The 22679-nt window shown below is 46.2% G+C and overlaps 1 protein-coding gene across 1 annotated transcript in view; it reads left to right on the forward strand.

The window, feature by feature from the left end:
- The window catches only part of EHD3 (EH domain containing 3), a 30463-nt gene extending 16049 nt beyond the window's left edge, over positions 1-14414 (forward strand). Inside the window, exons 4-6 of the mRNA XM_054195637.1 lie at positions 9339-9751; positions 10768-10932; positions 12464-14414. Of these exons, the coding sequence (XP_054051612.1) occupies positions 9339-9751; positions 10768-10932; positions 12464-12991 (1106 nt within the window). The 3' untranslated portion in view covers positions 12992-14414. The remainder of the gene's footprint in view (positions 1-9338; positions 9752-10767; positions 10933-12463) is intronic.
- The last annotated feature ends 8265 nt before the right edge of the window (positions 14415-22679 follow it).

Genomic DNA, 22679 nt, shown 5'->3' on the forward strand with positions numbered 1-22679 from the left:
GCCTCATTGCTGTTGGAAAGATAATGCAATCCCTTCCCTGACGGACAGACAGCATGCAGAAGCACCAGTGCGCCAGCGTTAGTGCCAGCAGCAGGGCTTTGCAAATGCATAGCAAGCTTTCCTCTAAGGAATGCTGTATAATCCTGAGAAAGAGAGCTCCGCGCTGGCTGTCTTCCAGGACAGCGCTACATGATCATAAGAGCCACCTTCCCCCCACAGAGCAGCCTGTGTAGGAGACCCCAGTAGCAGACCTGCAGGTTTAGGCCTGTCGGGAGCTGGGGGTGATGCAGTCTGTCATAGCCGAAGTCCACATCCCCTCGGCATGCAATGAGATCACCAGCACTGAAAGAGCAGCTGCTGCTCTCAGGCTCTGGTAAGAAGCGTAGCCAAGGAGCTGCCTGCAGTGAGTTGTCTTACCGAGCTCCTGTGACTCATCTGCGGCTATGTGGTGGGCGCCCATGGTGTCACAGGTGTGGTAGCTAGACCCTCCCTAGGATATACAGGTTTCATTTAAAGGCCTGGTGGGGAAGCATTCCTAGGATGTCATGGCCCAAAGCATCCTGCCCTTCGCTGCTTCTGTATTATCCTTGCCTGGAGATCAGCCATTTCTCTTCTGGTCTTTTTCACATACTAGGGCATGTATCTATGTCCACATGTAAACAACTAATCATTGCACTGCCTTGTCCCTGACTCTGTATTTGTCTCCTTTCTTTCATTGTTTCAAACTGAGCATGAGGCAACAGCAGACTGCAGAGATGCCCACAGGGGGAGGTATTTGTACCAAAGCAGCAAAAGTGTTGGCTGCTTTGACAATTTCACAATAATATGGATGCTATCCATTTGCAAAACACTGTTCTGGAGTCACATAACGAGCTCAGGCCGTCTTGCTGGGAGGGAAGATGAGAAAGGGACGACTGTACTGAAATAAATGAGGACGAAGGGGAGGACCACAGGTCAGGCCATGCAGTACAGCGGAGCGAGGGCAGGAGTTAGGACTTCCTTATAATTCATCATCTTGAGCAGTCTGCCATGCTAATTGAGCCACCTGGTAACAGCAACTCATGCTCTTCAGTAGCAGGGCCATCCCTGGGGGGCTGAGCCTTACGCTCTCTGCTAACCATCAGTCTCGACCTATACATGCCCTGAGCTATGCAGATCCAAGTCTGCCAAGTTCAGTGATGCCCTGGCCAAGTTGTATTTGATCCCTGTTTCAGGGTAGTACTTCCTGAATATATCCTGAACGCTTACTTCATCTTCACACTACATATGTCACCCCCCCTCCCTTTCCTGCATTAGCAGTGAGCACAGCGTCCTAGCCAGAAGGTAAGGACTGACAGCATCATTCCCCATCGACTTTCTTTCCAGTACGCACTATTCCAGCCTTTTTCCAGCCTTCCACTCAATTCCATTCTGCTGGCTGCGGTGCAACCCAGGCTTCCCATAGCCAGGGAAACCACACAGTAGCCTTGCTGTCTCTCCTGGGAAGGAAGGATTCCCAATGACCAGCAGCTTCAGCACCAGGGATATTTAGTCACTTACCAGCCTGACATTGAGAAGAAAAACGCTAATGGACGACAGTCTTAAGCAATGCAGAGCTTTCAGGCTGACTGTGCCTCAAATAGCTATGCTTGGAAGGGAAAGGCAGACACCAAGGGAACTGATGTTCTTCCACCTCATGCAACGTTGTTTAGGGTACAATGGCAACAAGAAAATATTTTTTCCAAAGAGTTGTGTCACATGTGCTAGCAACAGCACGATACGCAACTGAAAGCATCCACCCTGAAAGTCTCTAAAAGGAAGGCATTTCAAATATTTGCTATAATACTCCCTACTGGTGATGTTTGCTTATATCTTGTATTTCACTCTGCCTGGGAGGGTGAAAGTGCACTGATTAGTTTTGACTTTCCAGTTTACCTCCATTACTGCAGTGCAGTAGTCTCTCTGCCAACTTGCCTGATTTTGTCAGTCTCACAAACATATACTGTTCCACTGAAATGCTCAGTTCCTACAGTCATGCAGCTCTGCACTTCCTCTATGAGCAACACAAATGCGAGCATGAAATCTGCACAGTTCTGTCCTTTTTTTATTCATAGAAATATGTGAAGACACAAGCCTAACTCTTCTGACCTGAAAGCAGGATGCAAACAAAAACTCAAGATTATATTTGGGTTTTGGGAAGACCAAACCATGATTTTGTTCAGGGTGAGGAAAGTAGAGGGGTGAGGTGCTGTCCTCATGATTTAGGTTGGAAATATTGCTTGCACTTACATAACTGAAAAAAATAATGCAAAAGAACTGAAATTAAATAGTTGCATGGATAAAGAGGGCTGCCTCTTTTTTTTTTTTTCCTTTTTACACTCCTGTTTATATATAGCAAGTACTTAATTTTTGTCTGATTTTGAACAGTTGATCTAACAAGTTTAACTTTTAGATCGACTGTTCAGTTTGTCCATTTTATTGTCCGCTGTGTGCTCCAGAAATATCCTAAGTATCCATTTCATCAAGGAAAGGTAGTCATGCCCATTAGCGTATCAGCTTGCATTATTTATGCCCATCATGTATTCTTTCAGCATCCTGAGTAACAACAGAGGAGGACTGTGTTTCCTGGGCACTGGTAGCAGCTATCAGTTACTGATGACCATTTTGGGCCACATTTTCAAACATGATTCCTCCCCACATTTAAACTATTTGTACTGGGAGAGTTCAGTTTGTGTTTGGAAGCTATAGTAAAAAAGCTTCCTTGGAATTCAAGCTATGCGTCAGCGTTGCTCTGCACTGACCTCTCTGGAAAACTTGACCTATATTCAGATGCCTTCTGAGGTCTCAAAATCTGGCTGGGAACTGTTTTGAGGATTGGCCCAAGTACCAGGAAACACTCAGTCCATCTGTCACAAATGACAAAGATATAAATGTGTAAAGGGTAGAGGGGACAAGTTTTGCTGTGCGCACATAGAAGCTAAATAGGCTGTCGTAAGGAAACTTTGCCTGAACAATGTTCTCATCAATCAGTTTTACTCCACCCGACTTGAACATGTCTAGTGAGGTTTCACTCAATTTCCACTGACATAAAGCAAAAGCCCTGTCAGACTCTGAGTCTCTTCCCATCCCTGAAACCCTTGTAATAAACAACATGAAAGCAAAGGGCCAGCAGTCTGCCACTCCAGGTACTGGTTAATGTAAATGTTAGCATTAGAAATCTGACACCAGCCCATCTTTCCTAGCAGAGAACATAGGCAGATTTACTGTGCTTTATTGAGTCCTTTTGCCTTTGCTGTGGAAACCTTTAAGTCTCCAAAACGTGTGTCATGTTTCCATTAGTTCTGTGGTAGCAAGGGGAAAGAAATGCAGAGCACTGGCTGAAAGATGTAGCTCTTAGTGCTGTGAATCACCAGCTCCAGGACAGATTATTTCTTTTAAGTATAGGCAAAGGCAGAAGTGATTGGCAAGCCGAGACCTGCTCTAGAAATTATAACATGTAACATTCATAGAAATCTTTTCATCCTGAAGGACCGCTGTCTACTTCCCAACGCAGCCACAGATATACGTTACAGGAATCTCTTTATATCCCCTCGGAAGGCAACCACTTCCAGAGAAGAGTATGGCAGGTTTTTACACAGATAGTTTAGGATGAACTGTAGTGAGGTATATCCAATACTCATCCCTTGCTTTTCATCTTCCCTTCTGTCCTCTCCTTGCTGGCACTACCAGCTCCTCACTTTGAGAGAAACTTTCCCAAATCACTGTTCTTCCACCCAGTCCCAGCTGTTTCATGTCTCATACTCTTCCCCAGCACCCTCTTCTCTCCACTGCGCCATCTCTCCCTGGGTCTCACAAAAGCCACCCACCCTGCTTCCTGCTCACTGTGTGTCCTCAAAGGGATGTGTCACTTCCCCTCCCTTCCTCCTCTCATTTTCTTCCCCTGACCAGCATGTCACCTTCCTTCTCCTTTGCTTACAGCCATCTGTCACACACAGGTAACACCTGCCCCTGCTGGCACATTCTCCCCCTCTGGTGTGGGCTGCCTGCTTGTTTTGCCGTAACAGTCTTTTTGCATGGATTTTGAAGGGCTTTCAGGCAGGACATCACTGTGAGCAGTTAGACTAAGCCTTCAAACCCTCTTATTCAATTTAAAAATTCAGATCAAGTCATTAGCTCCCTGAACAGGCACTCATTTCATCTCCAAGAGCTGCTCCCTCTCTAGGTAGTCAGTGTTCGCTACGCCAGCTATCCCATCTTCTTCTGATGCTGTCCTCAGACACACGGAGCCAATCTATCAGTTGACAAATAGAGACATAGCCGTAAAACTCTGCCCTATAGGGGGCTACAATCTAGTGAATTTTCAAGTCTCTGGATAATACCAGCTTTAAAAGGAGGAGAAGAGAGCTCCTGGTGAGTAAAATTCAGGAAGAAAGAGGTAAATTCCTAAAAGCAGCAGCATAGTTTAAAGCAGTACTGTCAGCAAGCTGTGAGATATCCTGGTGCAAAGCAGCAGCTTGGGTTTTTTTCATCGTTTCTTGATCTTACTATGCCCCTTCCATCCCACCTGAACTCCACCACCACAGGGGCTGTAGCCACAGTTCCACAAGACAGGAAATCCGGTAGTGAGCTTACTATCAGACACAAAACAACAACCAAACAAAAAACAACTGCTGTAGCTACGTGTTGAGAAGTGCTGAACCAATATATGCAGACTCATTGCTGGTTTAAATTGGCTTAAAAATGTTACGGCCAGGCAGATTTTATGCTGGGTCAGGTATGATCCATCTACCCACAGTCAGCATAAAGCCTGTATCATGCCTGGTCTGACTTGACAGAAAGGTAATTGCATAATCCTGCCAGATCTTCACGAAACGCAGGCTGCCAGATATTCCAATAGGGCACAGGCAAGCATTCATTAAGTCAGTCTGCCTTATGGAGTCTAGATGGCAGGGTGTCTGCAAGAAGATCATTTTTTCTCTGTAGGCTGAATCCACTGACAGTCCTGCTGACTTGTCAGCTTTGCATTAAATCTGTTGAGTCCTTTTCACAGTGTCAGAAGGAAATCTGTCCCAAGAAAAAACATCTGATAGAAGAAAATTATTATCGTGTTCATCTTGCCCCCCTAGTACCATGTGGCTGGGATTAATTTTCTACCTGTGTTCACCATATCTGGAGGTTGCAAAAGAAACTGCATCAGTGATATTAGAGAATGTTTAAATACGCATCATATTTTTCAACGGAAATGCAAGTGCAATCACAAATAGCCAGGAATTACTGAACAGAAAATTCTCGCCTTTACATTTCTGTTTGAATATCCCTGTAATAATGGTTTTGCATTTATGCAGCTTTGGCAAGCAGATGGCTTCCCAAGTTCTCTGAAACTTCACAATAAAACTGTGCTTTATGTGGATAGCTTCGCCCATCGCTGAAACGCTGCCAATTCAGAGATAGTAAACTGGCTGCTTTTGAGAGAGGCCTTAGCAACACTCTACAACACTAAGGGAGGGTGTAAAGAGACATCACGCGTTTGCAGTGGAATGAGCAAGGGGGCACTTTGAAAACTCCTAATTTGACCGTAGATGAAGATCAGTTCTTGGTCTACGCTCACACTGTAATAAACTGACAGAATAAGGTAGAGTCAGGCCCTGTGCATCTGTGAAATAAAAGAGGGGCAGAAGAGGAATTACAGTGAGGCTATAATGCTTAGATTTAGGTACAGAATGAGTTTTATGTGTTTTCAGGTGTTGAACACCTCCACCTATAGCTGGAATCAGGCAAAATGTCTCAATGCTGTTGGAAGGTCTTCTGAAAATGAAAGCTCTGAACTATACATTGAAATACAAGTTTAAGAGCTTATTTTTAAATGTCTTTATTAATAGCTTGTCCTTAGAGTTTTACACCATCACCCTAGTATCCAAATGCTTTAGTAGCTATCTACTCTCATATATGCTAAAAACAAAACTAAAAGGTCAACCCTATAAATCACCTGTGTGACAATTCTCTAGGCACCTGTCTGTGGGAGAAAACACCATCACAGTCAGTGACTCCAAGTAGATAGTTGTAAAGAGAGATCTGTCCCGCCTGCCCTTTCCACGTGTCATGCTATGCGTTAAGCAGCAATAGAACACTCGGGATAATTTTCCTCTCTTTCCTCCTCTAAAATATTCTGTCACTTCAGAACAAGTTACATACACCTTGGTTTTCCTGCTAATTACCTCCATACAGGAGGATGCACATGTGATTAGCACTTGTTAAGAGCTGCACACGCAGGGGGAGGTTTCTTGCTTAGCTAAGCACCAACAAGAGAGGTCTCACATACTCCCTTAAGTGCCAAAGCAAGCAGGACATACAAGAGGAACACGTGGATTGGGCTTTTGTCCCAGCATGGGATGCGCATGAATCCATCTTGTTGTGACTGCTTTGAAACACCACCAAGTGTTACTCCCCAGGGCTGTTTTCTCTTTAATGGAGATATGCGGGACAGCTGTCAGGAGAATATCTCAGAACAAGCAAAGAAGCTGGGAAGGAAAGTCTGCTAATCAATCTAGACATTTAATGAAGTCCGTAGGGACATTCAAGAGTCACTGTATATTATTGTAGCAGCTGGGAACATACAAAAGGTCTGTGCAGATATTAAATCCCTTTTCTTGTTGGGTAGAGCAACATTTTTGTTTGTGAATAGGAAAGAGAGGCTCACAGAGCAGATACCCTCTAAGCGCTACTGTGGTTCCAGGCTTGATGCATGATAAAATCAACAGAGTTAAACAACTGAAGATACTTTTGGACAAACCCTGAGACCCAGGCAGAGCAAAGGGCTAAAGTCAGTCTCACAAGTCCTCAGCTGATACCAAAACTACAATAACACTTTTTAAAAAGTAAATAAATAAAAACAATTAGTCCCCACTTACTGAATCACTAAAAGGTGGTCTGAGTGTCAGGTGCAGACACTTTCCCCACCTCACCCCAGCTCCTATGAACACGACAGAGAGCTTAACAGGGGCTATTACTCTACTACCAGAGGGAAGCCATCCACACACTGCGTAACAGGCATCACTGTCGCATTACAAAGTCCCCTAGAGAGTATGACTTTCCCCCTCGATGCTCACAAGAAAACAGCTGGAAGAAATAGTTGTGGTGCAATTCAAACACGTGCCAGCTTGACAAGAAAGCATCCCAGTCAGTGAGATTTGACAAGATTAAATGCACAAACATCTCCAAACAAAGTCACCCTGACTCATTGCTTCCATGGTGAAAAAGCAAGCTGCGTAGCTCTGCCTATGAAGAATAAGCTATCCTGCCATGCTAGATGGCTTCCAGTACAGCCCAGGCAGAACTGAACATCAGGTGCAGGTGTGCACGTTTAGCAAAGTCTCAGGGCCTGGGGGAGTGCTCCATTTGCAAATTCATTGATCTACTTGTGGAGGGACAGCTTACAGCCTGAACACAGTATGGGTGAAATGAGGTATTGGCATTGACTCTGTCCTGCTGCCATTGCCTCCTAGTGCAATGTGGGAAGGAGCCAGCATGCATAGCTTTCCAGCAGGTATGCAATTAGACCCATGGAGGTGAGCTCCCTGCAGTGACAACATGTAAGGTTAAGAGGTTGTTAAATATCTGAAAGCAAACAGGCCCAAGTTTATTTCAATTATAAGAGGGTCTGACTCATGATTGTGACTGAGGTCAGACACATGGACTGGGCAAGGTACACGTATATCAGTATAATATATTGAATGCTCAGCAGGTCTCTGTCAAAGATAATACTAATTCTGAATTCTCTGAAGTTCTCAGCATCAAACATAGCTGAGCAAAGTACCAGGGCCCAGCATCATTTGCTGCTGCTAGAGGCAGCACCGGTGTCCTGAGAAAGCCACAAACACCTTCCCCACCTGGGATTGCTGTCGATCCCATGGAAGAGACCAGGGTAAGCCATCCACATCCAAGAGCACTTCCACCTCCCCCCGCTTTTTCTTGTAAGGAGCAAACTGTAATTGACCAAAGCAAAACACCACCCAGTAATAATACTTTGCAATTGTATAAAAGTTCTCAGTGACAAACAGTTAATGCCAGTTTACTCCTGACTTGAGAGCCAGGATTTCGTCCCAGTTTGCTTAGTCACAAGGGAGAAAAGGCCAGTGGCAAAAATCAAGATCAGAGCTCAGCAGTCCTCCCTTCTGTAGTCCTGATCTAAAGACTAGGGTGCACTGGTTGCCCTCTAGGTTTTAGAGAAGACAGAAATAAAAAAGAAAAAAAAAAAAGAAAAAGGGAGTGGGGGGTAGGGGAAATCACTGAACTAATTATCATACATTTATTCATGAAAGCCAAGATTAAAATAGTATGTTAAAGGATTTGAATGCAAATAGCATATGCTGGGTCCTGATCTCTGCTAACAGAGTGCAGCACTGGCAACACAGATAACCGCAAATGTTGCACAGCATAAGAGAGCCTGACAGAGCAGAGGGAGAGCACAAGTCTCTCAGTGAGGCTTTAAAGAAGGTGAAAAAACACCACAGAGCTAGGAAAGAAGGTCATTTTGTTGCTGTCATGGCTGTTGTTCTGAAAAATCTCCACACACAAGATTTATCATGCCCTGTACTGCCTAGAGGTGGACCCAAGTCTAATACTGTGCATCCATTATCCTTAGTTCTGAGGCATGTGAAATTTGAACCCACTGTGTTTTGGTTCACCTCTGGTGTTCACAGCAATGCTGTCTTCTAAGCATCAAGTACTTAGCAAAGTAAACACAAATCATTTTGCGTTGTGCGCATGCAGCAGGTATGACAGGATGATTACTCAGGTAATGCAGGTTATTTGCATCCTGGGTTTTGAATTGGATGGAACAAAGTTGGTCTCGCACAACTAGACAAGACATGAGAGTTATTAAACAGTAGAGATACGCATCTCAAACCAGTCTAGGTGCAAGTACTGCAATTATCCAGCTTTCTACAGCCTTTGTAGGCTATGCTGATGGCTAGTAATTCAGAAACCAGGCTTCTCTTGTTGCCACACGCAAGACTTTTGTGGTAGCTGTTTAAATATAGCATTTTCCCCATGATATGTATTTAAATGAAGCATCTATAGCAGAAGTTCAGTACTTCTTTGGGTGATATCTTAATGTGGAGAGGATGAGAGCTATCCTTAACTCTGCACACCTTGGGCATTTCGGAGTGGAGGACAGTGCCTCATCTCCACCTTCTCTGGGACAAGGAATGATGTTTCATGTTTCCTTTATGAAGCTATCTGATCTACTGGGGAAGCTTCCTCTTTGCAAATTTACCCTCAGATGGCATAGTTCAGGTACAGCGAGCAGGCTTCTCTACTCCCATGCATGTGCATCTCTGCTTTTCCTCCACCCCTTGCAGGTTATGACTTTGCCGCTGTACTGGAGTGGTTTGCAGAGCGGGTTGACCGCATTATTCTCCTTTTTGATGCGCACAAGCTGGACATCTCTGATGAATTCTCTGAGGTCATCAAGGCCCTGAAGAACCATGAGGACAAAATGAGAGTTGTTCTCAACAAGGCTGACCAGATAGAGACTCAACAGCTGATGCGGGTATACGGTGCCCTCATGTGGTCCCTGGGAAAGATCGTCAACACTCCTGAGGTCATCAGGGTCTATATTGGCTCCTTCTGGTCCCATCCGTTGCTCATCCCCGACAACCGCAAGTTGTTTGAGGCAGAGGAGCAAGACCTGTTCAGGGATATCCAGAGCCTGCCCCGCAATGCAGCCCTGAGGAAGCTGAATGATCTCATCAAGCGAGCACGGCTAGCCAAGGTGGGTGTTGGCATAGAAGAACCCAAGCATTCGGTTTGGACTGTCCGCAGTACGCAGGCTCTAGGGAAGTGGTTTTGGCCAGTTCGGCTTGCAGAGCTGGTGGATCCTACTCTTTTTCCATCCCATTTCACTCAGGCACAGCATATTAGCCCTATGCACTTCAAGGAAGAAAGCACCTCCATTGCTTGGTGCATCAATCATGACAGGCCAGGGTGAGGAAGATAGCCACAGATCAAAGCAGGTAGCACTTGAAGGGATCTGGACAGCAGTCGCTCTGTGGTAGCAGCTTGAGAATTAGGACCAATTCAGTATGTCAGAATCACACATGAAGGGAATTGGTAAGTTCTAGGTCTTTTGCCTTAAACTTTCTCAGCCAAGAGAGATACCCAGCTTAGATGGATGCAGAGGAGATGGAGACTCACAAGAACGGCAAATAAGCTTGCCATATCTCTGAATATTTGAAATGAGCTGAATGAAGCCCCTTAGAATACAGGGAAGAACCCCCTATCACTTGACAAAAGAGATCAAAAGATCACTAAAAAGCCTTTCTGTGCAAGATTCTTCATTTTCAAGAAAAAACACTCAGTCCACCATTAAAAAAAAAGAGCCAGAACGTCTCATAAGTTAAGGCCTGGTATTCATACTAAAGCATTAAACAAATCTGTAGAGCTTCAAAACCTGTGTGTTTGGTTTGGTCTGGAAAAGGACTATTCCCTGGAAGGCCATGCCCAGTGGAAGAAAAACAAAAAAACCCACAAACACCACACCACTCCCTCCAGGAAGCGCATATGAGTGCCCAGTACTGTGTTCACCTTGTCTCAGTGCAGCCAGAGCACACAGCTAAGCAGCACTGGAGCAATAATCAGTAGGTACAGGCAAGCTGAGGGGCTGAGCTTGCTCTTCAGGGCGATACAAGATGGGGTTGAGGCCTAGGCACAGGTACTCTCTGCTGGGAAGAATTTTCTGATGTGCTCTTTAACAGTTTTCTTCATTCCATATCATTTAATGCCCTTCAGGTCCATGCATACATCATCAGTTCTCTAAAGAAGGAAATGCCTTCAATGTTTGGGAAAGACAATAAAAAGAAAGAGCTTGTTAACAACTTGGGAGAGATTTATGCCCGGATTGAACGGGAGCATCAGATCTCACCAGGAGACTTCCCTAATCTGAGAAAGATGCAGGTAAGCAGTGACATCTTGGCCAGAGCACCAAACATCCAAGGAAGGGGCATAAGAGTAACCACTGGGAATACAACAGAAGCCACGCAGACATTGACTGTTGTTGTTGCTTGTGCGAAAGGCCTGTTGTAATGTTGAAATGGGCCTTGAAATATGTGCAGGCTGTATTTGGGCATGAACACTTTTGCACATAGAGCATACGTGAAGCTACAGCTGTCCTCATTTCTCAAATCTTTGCCTGAGTAGCACTTTACAGCAAATTATTTCTTCTGGTTTTCTTTACTTTTAATTCTGCGTTCCATTTGCAGATTTTTCAGGTATAAGAATACAGCTAATTTATATTAAAAGGAAAGCTATATCCTGAAAAGCCTACATATGCCCCTCTCCTCAAGAGCTGTATTTCTTTTTTTGTCTTCTACTTCACTCTGTTTCTAGAAAGAGAGAAAGGAGGCTGTGAAAGCTTAAAGCCCCATTTCTATTTTGAGCAGAGAAGCAGGTTTTCTGTTCTGCAGAGCTGAGACCTGACCTGGTGTTCATGCAAGTCAAAGACTTCAAAGGACCTTGGATCAGAGCCTTGTATTGTATATTCAAACAATGCTGGACACAGCTACATTGCTGTGTGGCTTCAGTCCAAGCAGAAACCTGTTCTGAGTTGCTAGCTGTTGAAGTCATTACTAGCTCCCTATGGAAAACACAGCATCTGCCTTTTTTTTTTTTTTAAAGTATATTTTCCATAAGTTCTTGGGAATGAGATCTATGGAGCGTATCCAATAGAAGATCCCATTTACTGCTTGTTAAAATGTGTTTAAAAATAACTATACCAATCCAGTAGGAGTGAATAGTGTGGATTTAACGAATAGAGGGTGAAGGACAAAGCTGTAGGTCACTTTGCAGTTTTTAAGAAGAGTGTTATCTGCAGACCCAGCTCAAGGTGCTTTTGCTTAGCTGTGAAAATTACAGGAACTGAGCCATGCTGTAAAGACATGTCACCTCTTTACAGACATGCTTCTGTCTTTATGGCGTCTGAAAGATGCACCGCATGATGATGAGTAAAATAGGCTTTTGCCAGAGTGGCACCTCCTTCCCGGAGCGCAGAGGGGGAGGGAATGCAGAGCACTGGCTGGAGGATGTAGCAAGAGCTGCACAACCAGTTTGCCTTGAACAATCTGGTCTTCAAGGAGGTTGCTGCTATGTGGCTTGGAAAGGAGGAGTCTTATTTGCACGTGGCCATCATCTGTGCCTTTGAGTAAACCAGTTCCCCTCTCTGTACCATGTCAGTCGCCCTTTGTAAGCTGAGAAGGTCATTATTTTCTGTAGGGCTTAAAGAGCACTTAAGTAAGAACAAGGCCAGCCAGGTAGACCCCATCACATGCTGAGGAGCAGGGCTATCAGGGGAGAAAATATCAAGCTCCCCACTCCTCCTCTGAAATAGCAGGTTTTTGAGCCAAACAGCAGACAGGCATCCCACTCTACACTGTTACTGTACTGTGCACGGCCACGACGCTCACCTCTTGCTATTTTGTCCCACTTTAAGGATCAGTTGCAAGCCCAGGATTTTAGCAAGTTCCAGCCTCTGAAGAGCAAGCTGCTGGAGACCGTGGAAGACATGCTGGCCAATGACATCGCTCAGCTCATGGTGCTCGTACGCCAGGAAGAGTCACAGAGGCCAACCCAGATGGTGAAGGGAGGAGCCTTCGAGGGCACCTTGCATGGTCCATTCGGCCATGGCTATGGCGAAGGTGCCGGTGAAGGGATCGATGATGCCGAGTGGGTGGTGGCCAGGGACAAGCCCATGTATGATGAGATCTTCTACACACTGTCGCCTGTCGATGGTAAAATAACTGGTGCCAATGCAAAGAAGGAGATGGTAAGGTCTAAGCTGCCCAACACGGTGCTGGGCAAGATATGGAAACTGGCTGACATTGACAAAGATGGCATGCTGGATGATGAGGAGTTTGCCTTGGCGAATCATCTCATTAAAGTCAAGTTGGAGGGTCATGAGCTGCCAAATGAGCTGCCTTCCCATCTCCTCCCTCCATCCAAAAGGAAAATAACAGAGTGAAAGGAAGGTTACAGGGGACAGGGAAGGGAGGGGGGGAAGATCTAGAAAAACATGTTTACTTAAGTTATACGTTTAGATGTGAGATCACCTTTGGATTTATACCTATTTTGCTGTATGAAGAAAAAAAACCTAAAGCAGAACAAAAAAGTCCAATCCTTCTTCATGATAACATGCAATTAACTCTTCCAGTGTAACGTCCCTGCTTTCTAACGCGTAGTCTGTAAACACAAAGGTAAAGAAAGGATGTTGAGACCAGGGGAATCTGATAAGCAAGAGTAGAAGAAAAACTGAAACGGGCTGCGTTTTGAGAGTGGTATAGGCACTAATAGAAATCTGCTAACTGCCAGCATCACTCCTGAGCTTTGGCTGCACCTTCTGCTGTTTAATGGGTCTCGCAAACTTCAGGAGACTTGAGATGTAGATAGTGAAAAGGAAACCACAAGATGTTCAAGCTGTTGGCCAAACTAAAGAGCACTTCCTAATTAACATAGCCCACACTAAAATACTAGATACTAAACCCTGAAGTTAAGAATTTTAGGAACCTTGATTTACTGTTAGGTGCAAGTTTTACAAGCATTTCCCTGTCCTTAAAGAAAAAAAAAAATAAATAAAATCTGAAATGGCTCTGAACTGGGCAGCTGGAGTTCCTCATTGTTCACTGTGGGACAGGCACTAAGAATTCCCAATCACCTCTACCTCCCATTCAGTCCCTGGGGGACATTTGTTCTGCGGGCATGGCCAAGAGAACCACCCCACCAAGGGAAACGGAAGGAGGGGGCACTAGAGGCAGACTTCAGGTGGGTTGGAAGGGAGCAACCGCCCCCAGGCTCACTGAGCATTTCACAACCAGTGCATAGTGTTTTCTCTTTGAACAATGGTGGTGTTTATCATTCCTGTGAAGTGATAACGTTTACTCTCATCATGCACAGTGAAAGCTACGTTCGCACTGTAAAGACCAGAACCCCGCAGTGTCGGGTAGATGGTCTGTGGTAAGAGCAGAGAACACAGTGGGGGGCAGCGGGCAGAGCTTGCTCTGCTGCCTGCACCCCCACAAACACAGCCAAGATGTTGACAGCCTTCACCCACCCTCCTCCTCACCACACAGTAACACTTGATCCCCTCCAGAACCTCTACCCTAAGCTAAGAGACCTTCCCCCCTATTCCACGGTCTATGAAATTTTTGTTTGTAAAACCCAATTTTGGCAGAAATCCCTTGGTTTCCTATTTTGTTTCCCCAACACACACACAGACACACGCACTCTTCTGGGTTTTGTTGTTGCTTTGGAGCAGCGTGTTGTTCCAATTCCTGTTGTCACTTTATATAAGCTGAGCTCCTACTGTGATGAAAAACCAAGACAAGTATAACTTATTTTATATCTCTGTGTTCATATTATATAGAGAAATATATTCTGTGTATGTAGGATGTGCTTATTGCAGTACATTTATCACTTGTCTTAAAAATTAATGCATTAACCTTTTTTGTACCCTGGTCATGAAACATTATTAAAAAAGAAAGGCCAGATCTGTCTATTTATTTACATAGAAAAAACAAATGCAGCTGAACAGAAAAAAAGGTTGTTTCTACATGCAACAGAATGAGGAAATTATTCTTAGCGTATTCCCAAATGTGTATGTACGGATCAGCCCTGCCGGACTCGGGTGTGCGCTGCTGGATGACTGGTTAACATCTGCACTCTCTCCTTTCTCTTCTGGCAGTCTAATCACAGCCTCAATGCTTGCTGAAGCAAGTGAAATCACGTACCCACGATTCACCTTGTTCAACGTAGGGAAGAGGTAACAACCAAATAAATAGTTCATTAGGAAAAGGAGTATAGTGAAAGAGTTTCCTCCTGCCAGTCACAGATGAGAACGCTACAGATTTATCAAGATCTGGAAAGAACACACAAGAAAACCTTAGTCTTAAATCTTGCTGGCTCTAATTTTTCGTCTGTCTGCCTTGCCCTTTCTTTACATGTTCATTACAGCAATTGTTATCCGCAGAACCAGGGGGCAGTGAGACGCAGGGGATAAGGATAGTGCTGGGGAAGCACAGGGAGAGAGGGCGTGAGCAGTAATGGTTGGCAGAGTTTCCATGTAGCATCTGCACAGGATGAGAGAGAGCAGGGGGAGGAAATCAGGGTGGAGAGCAAGAAGCAATAAATGCAAATTTAGAGAGTAGTCAGCAGACTATGTCACTCCAGTTCAACTACCCAGTAACCCCCAGTTTAACCGCCACTGCAGCATGTGCATCTGCTAGTGCTGTCCGGGTCCTTCTGTGGAATTTGCACCCACCCGACTCCGGGTTGAGGGACAAGGTTGAGGCTGAACAGAGCACCCTGAATCAGCCCTGCCTCTGCAGGCACCATTTTCTGATGGCCACATCGCTTGTGCCAATCGTGTCACGCTGAAATTTAACACTTTCTTAAAAAGCAGAAGATTACTGATTCTCTCCAAGGGGGTGGGAGAAGGTGAGGTCTATTAGTCTGTTTCCGCTATACAGCAAGGCTTTCAGGGCACAAAGACTTTTGTGCTTGACTGTTGGGGCATACAAGTTCACAAGCCAAACCTCTAGCCTGTTGTTAAAATATGTACGGTAGCTTAGTTTTCATTGCATTGGCTGTGGTTTTGCTTTAGCCATCTCAAAACAAAGGCTTTGCTGTCAAACGGGAAACTGCAAGAGATTTTCTGTGTCGCTGGGTAGCAGCGGTCACCCCCCACACCACGGCTCGGGCATGCCACCACTACAGCACATGCCACCGCTCCTGCCTCCGCTCCCCGCGTCGCTCAGAGGCTCCTTTGCATCCCCGTGCCGGCCTCTGCGGGATGTTTCAGCAGGATTCCCTGGGAAGGGGCAGCGGGACAGCGAGCTCTGCCAGCAGAGCTCAAGTGCAGCAAACAGCAGTTCGGGGGTTTTCTTTCAACACTGGCTCAGAAACCACTTGAGCTGTCAGAGCGCAACTTCCCCAGCTGTGTCGGAGGGGAGAAACCAAGACAAGCCTTTTAGTGACAAACAGGTGGTTACTGAACGGGATTGCACTGTGTTTCGGCAGCAGGGCTGAACGAGCGCGATGTGATGATGATGATGAACAATAAGACGAGGCAACCCTGTTGCAGAGAGGCAGCAGGGCAGCAACCCGAGAGGCTGTGTTTCCAGAGAGGCAGTTTACAAGTAGTCCTCCATATTTGGATAAGTTTATCCAGCATGTTTCACTCTTGCTAAGCTCTTCAGGAAATTTAATAAAGGAAAAAAAAAAACCCACCATACTAAACCTCAAGCAACCTGAGGTTCCCTATACAAAAATACATGCAATCCTGCCGCTCCGGTATGGCCATGAAAAGACACATATGTTTCTCCATCCCCTTCCCACAGCAGCCGCACACACACAGACACACACACCCCCCTCCCTCCAGAGTTATGACTATTTGGGCAATCCCGGGCACTTGTATCGTGTCCCACATCTGTGGCAAGGATGTGATTTCCCCGGCCCAACAGGCCCTCGGGCTGTGCCTGTTCACGGAGCCATGATGCCAAAGGCGATTATCTGTGTCCAACAGGGCTTCCTTTTTCCAAGAACAGTTCTCAATTACTGAACAAGGTTTCCCCAGGAAGTTCCATAGAGGAACCCATTCATTTGCTCATGTCTGGGGTGGGGGGTGGGGTTATATCACATGAACATACCAATATCACTCACTCTGATCCTTCTCATGCCCTTCTCTACCCATCCTCAGACAGAAGAGCTTCCACGAGGTCAGAAGAACAAAAAGGCCTTATCTCTAAATAGGAACCGCATTTGGTCTTCTCTCTTTCTGTTCTTTTCTGGGAAAGATTTAGAGAAGAAGAATCTGTACCTACGTGCTATATGCGCTAATGTATGGGCTTCTTGAAAATGAAGTTCTCTCTACTGTGGAACATGACAGGCAGATTGGACCAACAGCACTATACAACCATTTATTTGAAGGGAAGGATAGTAATTACACCAAGTTCCCCGAATAAGATTTCACATGAGGTGTGTAGTTTAGCGAAAGGCAATTACTTCTGGGAGCTGGAATTTATCCAGCGTGCTGGAGTTCAGAGGGATTTTTAATTAAACAGAAAAGATTAGAATCAGATTTTCCATCATCTTAAGTTCCAACATAAACTTCATACAATAAGGAAATTCAGATTTAGGTCTGGAAACTGTTCTTTCAACTGGCTCTTCTTATTACGCCTTAATGTTTTGTCCTTATGATGGCAACCTCTGGTTGGGGAACACAGAGTTACGGGTGATTTGACCTTACATAGAGTGACAGTGTTCCCACAAGCCCAGCAGGAACCAGGGACAAGCTTCTCCAGACTTCACCTCAGAACATGCTACACCTCTTGCATCATTGACAGCTTCCTCCTTTGCTATTGTTTATTTCAATGTTTCTCTTATTATAGGGACAAGCTGTGGGAAGAGGGATTAGGTGACTCCACGTTCAGGGTCTGGCAAACCAAGGGACACGATAGACTATTTAACCCCTTCCTAGGCTCAGAAGTCCTCGAGTCCTTCAAAGATTGACAGGTGGGCGTTTGGAAACACTCACGGAGAACAGCATTGAGTTATTCCAGAGGAGCAGCTTGACTATAACATCCAAGTTATTTTTGTGGCATTTTCGCAATACAACATCTATTATTTTCTGGTCTTTCCCTTTCCTTCCTTATGCTTATGAGCCTTTTCCCTCCTCTTCCCAAGTCTGCGCAAGGGTGGGGGAAAACAAGGCTTAGTTTGGAAACTTGACATGCTAAGAAGCTCAAGGCTGGTGCAGGCAAGTCAATCACCATGTAGCTTTCCAGCTCCTTCGGGCAGTGCAGATAGAGCAAAGCCAGTATTTGAAGCGGGATGGACACACTTTGAAACAATTCCTCTCTGCCCGAAGGGAGAGAAATCGCTGGGTACAGCGCACGTCCTCTGCAGCATGCCCGTTCCCCTGATCCCTTCGCTGGTCAGGACCACGTCAAACACTGTACGAGTTGCTAGGGTTTAACATGGGCTCTTCTCCAGCGAGTTACACGTCGTGTAAACAAGCGTCAGCAAGGGCTCCATTAATGTCTTCTGAAGACATGAACGTGGGAGATATTTATAGACCCGGGATTATATTGTCCTCCTCGCCTGTGCCATTGCGTAGACAAACAAAGGGCGGGCGTGTAGAATTCCTCTCCTTACACCTCACAAGATCACTGCAAGCAAACGCCAACTAAAAACTCTCCCTAAATAGCTTTTACCCATCACTCAGTCCATCACCCTACGCAGTTATCGCCAAGAGGAGAATCACAGAAGGTCCTTATAAGGCGATGGCAGCACAGGGGCCTGAAGGAAGCGCAGCTCCAGGGAAAGCTCCCTGGCCAGTTCTCCTGCCTCCTTCAACCAACAGCTTTCTAGGCAGGATTTCAGCAGCTTTTTTTTTTTTTTAAAAAAAAAAAAAAAAGACAGTGGAAAGGAATCAAAATAAGAGCTCACTGCCTGTCTGCCTACTGTGTTTAAGCCATACACAAAGAGGACAAGGGGGAATTACCTGCATCCAACCATCTTTAAAGTTTACATGTCACACAGCACAGGTGTCTGCAGTTTGTACCATAACTGCAGCCCCAGGTTTGTTAAATTCTCCAAAGCGAAGTTGCTCCCCAATTAGAGTGGAAAGGGCCAATCCATCAGTAAAGAGTTCCTTCATGTGCCAGTCAGGAGTTTTAATTATATACACAGAAAGGTCATAAGCACCTTAAGCATCCATAATAGTAACTAGCGCCCATCAATCCAGTTCTAGCATGGAGCAAAGCTTTGGCGGACTAGGGAACTCACACCATTTGCCACAAGGAAGATTAGTTCTCTAATTAATAGCATCGTATTTGACAACTGACCCTGCCAAAGGGTAAAAGCAGACTGATGGCCATCCTCTCTGCCAAGAAACCACAGCTCACAAACCAAATCATAAAAAGAAATGGTGGCATGCTTGCTAAGGGTCCCACCAGCAGTCACCAACATAGATTAGCAGAGCACACCTAAATCCCTTCTTCCTTCTGAGCCATGCAAGACCTGACTCTTCCTTCTGAAATGGAGCAGCCTTGAAAGGCTGAAGGAGATGATCTAGCGGTTGCTATTTAATGCTGGTCTGGAGCTTCGTAGGCTGCTCAGGGGCAATAGATAAACCAGCAACTGGAAGAGTGATTGAGAAAAGAAGTAGTTTTACTGCCCAGAGATGTCTCACAGGCACAGGAGTGGACAGAAATATTTACAGAACAAGAGTTACGCAAGCAGGGAATGCCAACCCCAGGTCTCACAGGGAGCCTTAATCAAAATAAACACTATGGGTCAAGTACTGGGGATACATTGGGATCTGGTTTTTTTTAAGCTCTGGTTCAAACCTGCTTCAGCCCAAGGCAGGCGGTACGTGCTATAACCAGCAATTAGTTCCTGACAGAGCTACACACGGACCTTGCCTCGCCAGCTGCAGGCATCAAGTATAGCAATGCTATGCAAGAGAAGTGGTTCAACGCCTCATAAACATCCAGACCCAGCGTAACCAAGCCATAGTCAATGGACCACTGGCGGTCTCAAAGTTGTCTGTGCAACCGATGTGACCTTTATGGCGGTGGGGGGTTTTAGTGGCTTTGTTTCTTTCCAGTAAACACTTTGCAGGAATGGTGACTGACAAGGCATTGAGGTTTGGCTGCAGTACTTTCCTCTAAGCTCTGCTGAGTCAACTGCTCCAGCCCTTTGCCTGCAGTACTTTCCCAGCCTTACAAGCTGTTCCCTGTGTCTACAAGGGGAGAGAATGCTGCAAAGGAGGACCCGACAGGCCTCAGCACAGCACTTTGGCAGAACAGCGCAGAAGAGAGACCACGTGCTGCCTGTCAAGTGGCAAACTCTAGGCTTCAACAGCTTGTCCCTCCCCCTCCATCCTCTAGACAGCTCAGTCAAACCCCAGAAGCACCACGCCATCTCAGCCACGGCAGCATTTCAGTACAGACCCAAGGTCAGCATTTCACATCTCCCGTGAGAACCTGGAAAGAGCAGTTATGGGTTTTGTTTGTGGTTTTTCACAGCAATCCCTCTTAAGGCTACTCTCTGTCCTTCCTCCCCTCCCACTAGGGCTTTGGGGAAGTACAGACCTCCATCCAACCTGTGCAGTGGGAGGGAGAAAGAAAAGTGCTTATCCTGACACCCCAAAGACCTTCTGAGAGAGGGAAGAGTGATGGCCCTTGTCCTGTAGCACCCTGGAGAAAGCCAGTCCATGCTAGGTCCCAGAAGAACACAGCAGAGGTGGCTTTCCAGCCCAGGCCTCGGGAGAAGCTGCCAAAGGCACAAAGGGAGCCTCAGGGTCTCGGAGGTGGGACCAGAAGACAGGAGGGAAGCTGCTGGAAGTTGGCCAAGATGCCATGTCCATGCAATTGGGGCAGGCTGGTGCACTTAGAGCATACTGAAAGGAGATCATGCCTCCATGGAGGGTCTGTCCAGCCATCCCGAAACAGCTATTCTCCACCCAGCAGGAAACATGGATGTCTCTTTCGCAGGGAGAGAAATAAGCTCTGCAGAGCAGGAGATGACAAACTGCTAACGTGACAAGCGAGGACACATTGCCCTTTCCAGCTGCCTCTATCCCAGCCCTGCAGGGATCACATAAGGTCACAAATATTTCTAACGATCTGCTTCCTATGGGTCGCCTCACTCATTTCACTTCGTTTCACAGAAATAAAGGCGGACTGGCAGCCTTTCATCGCCTCCTTTCAGGAGGACAGTTACGAACAAAAGCTGGCGTGGTCCTGCCAAGAGCCACGGGCCACCGTCACAGCCCGAGAGGCACACGCCAGCCACAGCCCTTCCCCAGAGGGTGCTCACTCGTCCAGCTTCTCACTGCAGATGTAAACGTCGGAGCTGTGATTTACATGGAAAGGCTGCCAAAGTCAGGATGACACTGGGCTGGCAGGCTCACCTTAGCCACTTGGAGACCCCTGGGGAAAGAGGATGCTCAGACCTGGCTTCCCACCATCTCCAGGGCTGGCCAGACCCAGTCACAGCCCATTTTTCCCCTCTAGCCAAGAAAACGCCTTTCAAGGACCCCACCACCCTGGCTGGAGGTTTGCGATTAAACCACCAGACCTGCCAATGAGCTTACAGCGTTAATTATTCTTGAGGCACCCCAAAGCATCGGATGCAACCTCATCGCCTGCCCCAAAGTCCTTCACCGGAGGGGCGAGGGAAGCGAGCACCTCCCAGCCCCACGAGCAACTGCTGACTCCAGCAAGAGAGCGCAGGCCAAGAGGCTGTTCCAAGAGAGGCCGGCTGTTATCAGCTCCCCAGAGATGAGTGTGCAAAATACCTGGCATATTACACCCCTTGGATCATTTGTATTCCATTGTATATCCAAGAGGGAAGGGGTGGGGGGGATGGGGGAAAGAAAGAGGCTCTTGACTTCTGCCCAGGAAGATGAGATAAGGTACAAGGAGAGGAAGAGTGATTTTCACAGCCCCGGCAAAAAGCTATTTACTTCCGAACAAAGTGCAAGTGCAAACGCTGAATGTAGTCCAAGGAGAAAAAAAGGCCACTGTTTATTGGGCTTCAGACAAATGTCTTCAAATGCCCTACTAGAAAGGCAAGTGCATATTAAAAGAGAAAAATGGGTTCACACAGGAATGCAGTTACTGTGCTGTACCTCTGCGTATCAACGACGCTGCGCTAAAGGCTTCAAGGAATCACGAAGCGACCCTGTTTCCCAGAAGTGCCGAACACCGGTGCGCTCCCATCTTTGCACAGGCTGCTCTGGGTTTAACACCATCATTTAAAAACGGTGGGGTGAAAAAAAGAAACGTTGATCTGTTTCAGAGAGGGGTATCAGACCAGAAGCCAATAAGCACAGCCAGGCTTCAAAGTGCACTTCTTATCTATTAAGAGATGGCAGGATGGAGACCTTTAACCTCTCTGCTGTTGGTTCCACAGGAACTCCTCCAAGCCAAGAGGGATCCCAAGCCACGCTGAGAAAAACATTGCTCCCTAAAAAGCATCGCTCTCTGTACTCCCAAAGCCTGGTCGTGCCATGGTGTATTTCTAAGTGCCAGGCCAGAGCCCAGGAGCCCACGGAGATGTGCTCTGCACATCTTGGTTAAGGTGCCTTAACCAAGGACATCATCCCAGCTCCTCCACGTGGCCCCGCTGCCAAAATTCCTGTAAGAGAGCTGGTCACGAGTTACGCGCTCAGACATTCTCTTTTTCTTTCAAAAAAGCTCAGCTTTCCAGACTAAAGTTCAGTTCTTATTTTTAAACAAAAGAGATTTGCCAGCACAAATTAAAAGATAACCAAGCACTTTAGTCAGCAGTTGACACGACAAACACGATAACCCGGCAGCGGCACTGGGCTTCCTTCTCCGCGCGGTGCCTGCCCCATATGGCTGGCGGGACACCGAATAGCTGTGTTGTAAAGACTGCTGTAACGTCAGGTGGCTGCGGGGGTGACAGCGATCCACAAAGCACTCAAACAGATGCACCAGGGGACAAAAAAAAAAAAAAAAAAAAAAAAGGAAAGGGCAAAATAAAAGGAAATACCAGGCAAGGAGCCGGAGCTGTTCAACACAGCTGCCTGGTGGCAGATTTGAACTGTAAGCTCCTGAGCCCTTTACATAAAGCGCACACGCTCTAAGTTTACATTTTATTATATTGCATACCACCTTTTTTTA

Source organism: Rissa tridactyla, chromosome 3 (assembly GCF_028500815.1).
Source record: "Rissa tridactyla isolate bRisTri1 chromosome 3, bRisTri1.patW.cur.20221130, whole genome shotgun sequence".
NCBI lineage: Eukaryota > Metazoa > Chordata > Aves > Charadriiformes > Laridae > Rissa > Rissa tridactyla.